The sequence below is a fragment of the Rhopalosiphum maidis genome, chromosome 3, assembly GCF_003676215.2.
Source record: "Rhopalosiphum maidis isolate BTI-1 chromosome 3, ASM367621v3, whole genome shotgun sequence".
Taxonomy (NCBI): domain Eukaryota; kingdom Metazoa; phylum Arthropoda; class Insecta; order Hemiptera; family Aphididae; genus Rhopalosiphum; species Rhopalosiphum maidis.
Genome location: NC_040879.1, coordinates 27,311,815 through 27,314,883, shown reverse-complemented (window position 1 = coordinate 27,314,883; position 3,069 = coordinate 27,311,815). Strand labels below are relative to the sequence as shown.

Genomic DNA, 3,069 nt, shown 5'->3' with positions numbered 1-3,069 from the left:
ATAGTCCACCGATTCGAATTTTAAACTGTTGACACAAACAAAAATTTAAATCTATATTATACGTAATATATGCAATGAAATATGAATACACTACACGTATTATATCCTATATCGTTCTTAATACAGGTACAATTATAATTTATATTATCTGTGTTGTTACGTTCCATAACAACGTATCATTATTAGATTATAGGTAGGTTAGGTACTATTATAGGTACATATATATTATGTTCTCTATATAAAAATATTATCGTGCACGTCATTATTGTAACCTAAGGTGATGTATATTTATAAATCAAAATGCAATTTGTATCTGTCTGGGTCATTTATTATTCATAAATAATAATAAACTACCAGAAGCAATAGCAGATCACTATATATATATATATATATATATATATATATATATATATATATATATATTTATACTTATCTACTGTTATCCGTTGACGATTGACTCGACTATGTGGTATCTTGTATTTAGTTTTGTGTCGGCGTCTCGTGTGTATCTTACCTATATATAAGGCATAACACAACACGCACGCAATGCAAATATTCATGAACAAAGTACTAAGTAGGCCAGTTTATAAGGTATATACTCAAAAGTGGAAGAGTGTTTGGTACTAATGGGAAAATAATATATGACAAACTGGTTTTATATAAGAATAAAGAACGAAAAAAAAATTAATGTCACCAAGATGAATAGAAAAAAAACGATGTTATAAATAAGCCATTAGGCTACCGATAAAAATTTTTCCATGCAATCATAAAAAATCAAATTATATTAATACATTTTTACGTGTATTTCGTATAGTATAGCCGAATAAGTAAAATATAACTAATTTATATTTACAAAATATTCCATTTTTGTTTTATTCAAAGCAATATATAAACGCATTATAAAGAGTTAATTATACTTTTCATTATAGATTTATGATTTTGTTTCTGAAGAACGATCATTACAAAATCTTTACCTGAAAAAAAAAAAATTTAACATATTGTCTCCTTTATTTAATTTATAGTTAATTAATGTTGTTTTGTTATACAATGTATTTAACATTTTAATTATTAATTTAAAATCAAAATCCAAATTTGTTCTATAGCTACTCGTATTAATAAGATTATAGCGGTTACTGCCATCTACTATCATAAATGATAGTATTGTGTATTATACAAAACACAATATATTATATACAATATTTGATAATTATAGTAAAATAGTATTTAATTTCATTAAGAATAAGTTGTTTAGAATTAGTAACTAAAGCAACAATATGAGTTATAAACAAATAACAAATGTAAATCTATCTTAAAAATTAATATTATCCTTAAATTTCTACAGTGATGATGGAGATAATCCTAAAAAATAAGAGGATAATTACGCATTTGTGCATTTTAAAGTATACTCGAAGTATTATTTGACTAGAAAATTATGTTTAAACGAAATTTACCAGGCGCCACCAGTACTTCTTGTCTTTTAGAACCCATTCGTAAAACCGTTAACTCGTTGGTCGGATCCAAGTTTCTGACAAACCTCTTCGCGTTTTCAGCCAAATCTAACATTATGTCAGCGTAGTTAACAGACGATCTCATGTCTAGAGTTGAAGTTATGAGATCACCTATAAAATTATAATCCGTATCAAACATACACTATACAAGCGTGTACACAAGGAGTTTTATGGGTTCTCTCCGAACTCTTCTTGTTATATAAGTATAAAAATGTACAACCTAAACTGCCCCCCCCCCTCAAAAAAAAGGTGTAGGCACTTGCCTACAAACATATAGGACACATTCATATATTCATACAAATTATAAGTGAAAAACGAAAGATTGTATGTTATAAATGCTGATTATTATTAAGTCACGACTCATGAGTATTAATAAGTTAATAAGCCTGTGATCATAATTATCACAACTATAATAAGACACTTAGACACCGCTAAAAAATACACACCATTATTGTTTACGACAATAACACCATCAACTCCGTTGTGAGATTGGATACGTTTCACAGTTTCTTCAAATTCATGATGAATATCATTCATTTTGTAGTTAAATTTATATAATTATTGTTCAAATTTTAAAAAGAGAATAAGCTACACTCATAATTTAATAAGTATGGTTATCATTCAAAACTTTCTAATTTATTAGACTGAAAATATTAGTGGAACTATACAAGTTGTTTCTATGATTACATATAGTATAATATAATATCTACGCCAAACATCATAATATTATATAATTTTTTGCGTATTTTTAAGGAGTTATGTATAGGCAATTATTTTGATTTTTACTGACCGATATGTGTTTGTATAAGTAGTAAAACAACGAGTATTTATTAGTACTATATCAAATTGTAATATACAAATAGTAGTTGAACGTTTTTTAAACACAAATATTTATGATTAAGGGCCTCCAGCTAATAAATAAAAATGGTATTTAAACCTAAAAGCAATGACTTAGGTATTTAACTGATTAAATTTGATTTCACGGACTTTAATTCTGAAAACGGATTGTGATGGTTAAACAAGTTTAATAGATTTTAATAAAAGTAACTTTTAATATTTCAAAATATAGTATCGTGATAAAAAAAATATCAAATTATTATTTATTTATACCACAACTGCAAAAATATATATTTAAAATCTATTAAATTTAATAAAATGATAATCAAACAAAATCTGTTTTTAAAATGAAAACCATTCAAACCAAATTTCTAGTTTTTTCTGCGTGAGTTATACATCGTAATATTATAATATTGACACATGCTATCACTGCAATTTTTTCTTCTCCATAACGAATATTAATATTACAGCTTACCTACTTTTATATTTTTTAAATATTTATGTCGCTAAGATACACTTTTACAATAAAAATAAACGTATAACATTGTATTCAATTTTTTTTCATTTTTAACTGAAGAGTATTATTAAATAAATTGTTTGCATAAGACCTAAATATTTGGCACTTAATTGTCAAAAATAATTTTAAAAAATACTAAAAAATACTGAAAAAGTATTCTAAATACTTGGTATTAATTGAAGTGTTTACAAACAGAAGTATTAAAAA

General features: G+C 25.2%; 1 protein-coding gene across 1 annotated transcript; it reads right to left on the bottom strand.

Moving 5' to 3' along the window:
- Positions 1 to 897: 897 nt before the first annotated feature.
- LOC113559154 (dynein light chain roadblock-type 2-like) lies at positions 898 to 2,045 on the bottom strand. The gene is made up of 3 exons (XM_026964774.1): positions 1,955 to 2,045; positions 1,452 to 1,619; positions 898 to 974 (listed from the first exon to the last, which is right to left on the bottom strand). The coding sequence occupies exons 1-3, from the start codon at positions 2,043 to 2,045 to the stop codon at positions 898 to 900; spliced, it is 336 nt and encodes a 111-aa protein (XP_026820575.1).
- Positions 2,046 to 3,069: the final 1,024 nt, after the last annotated feature.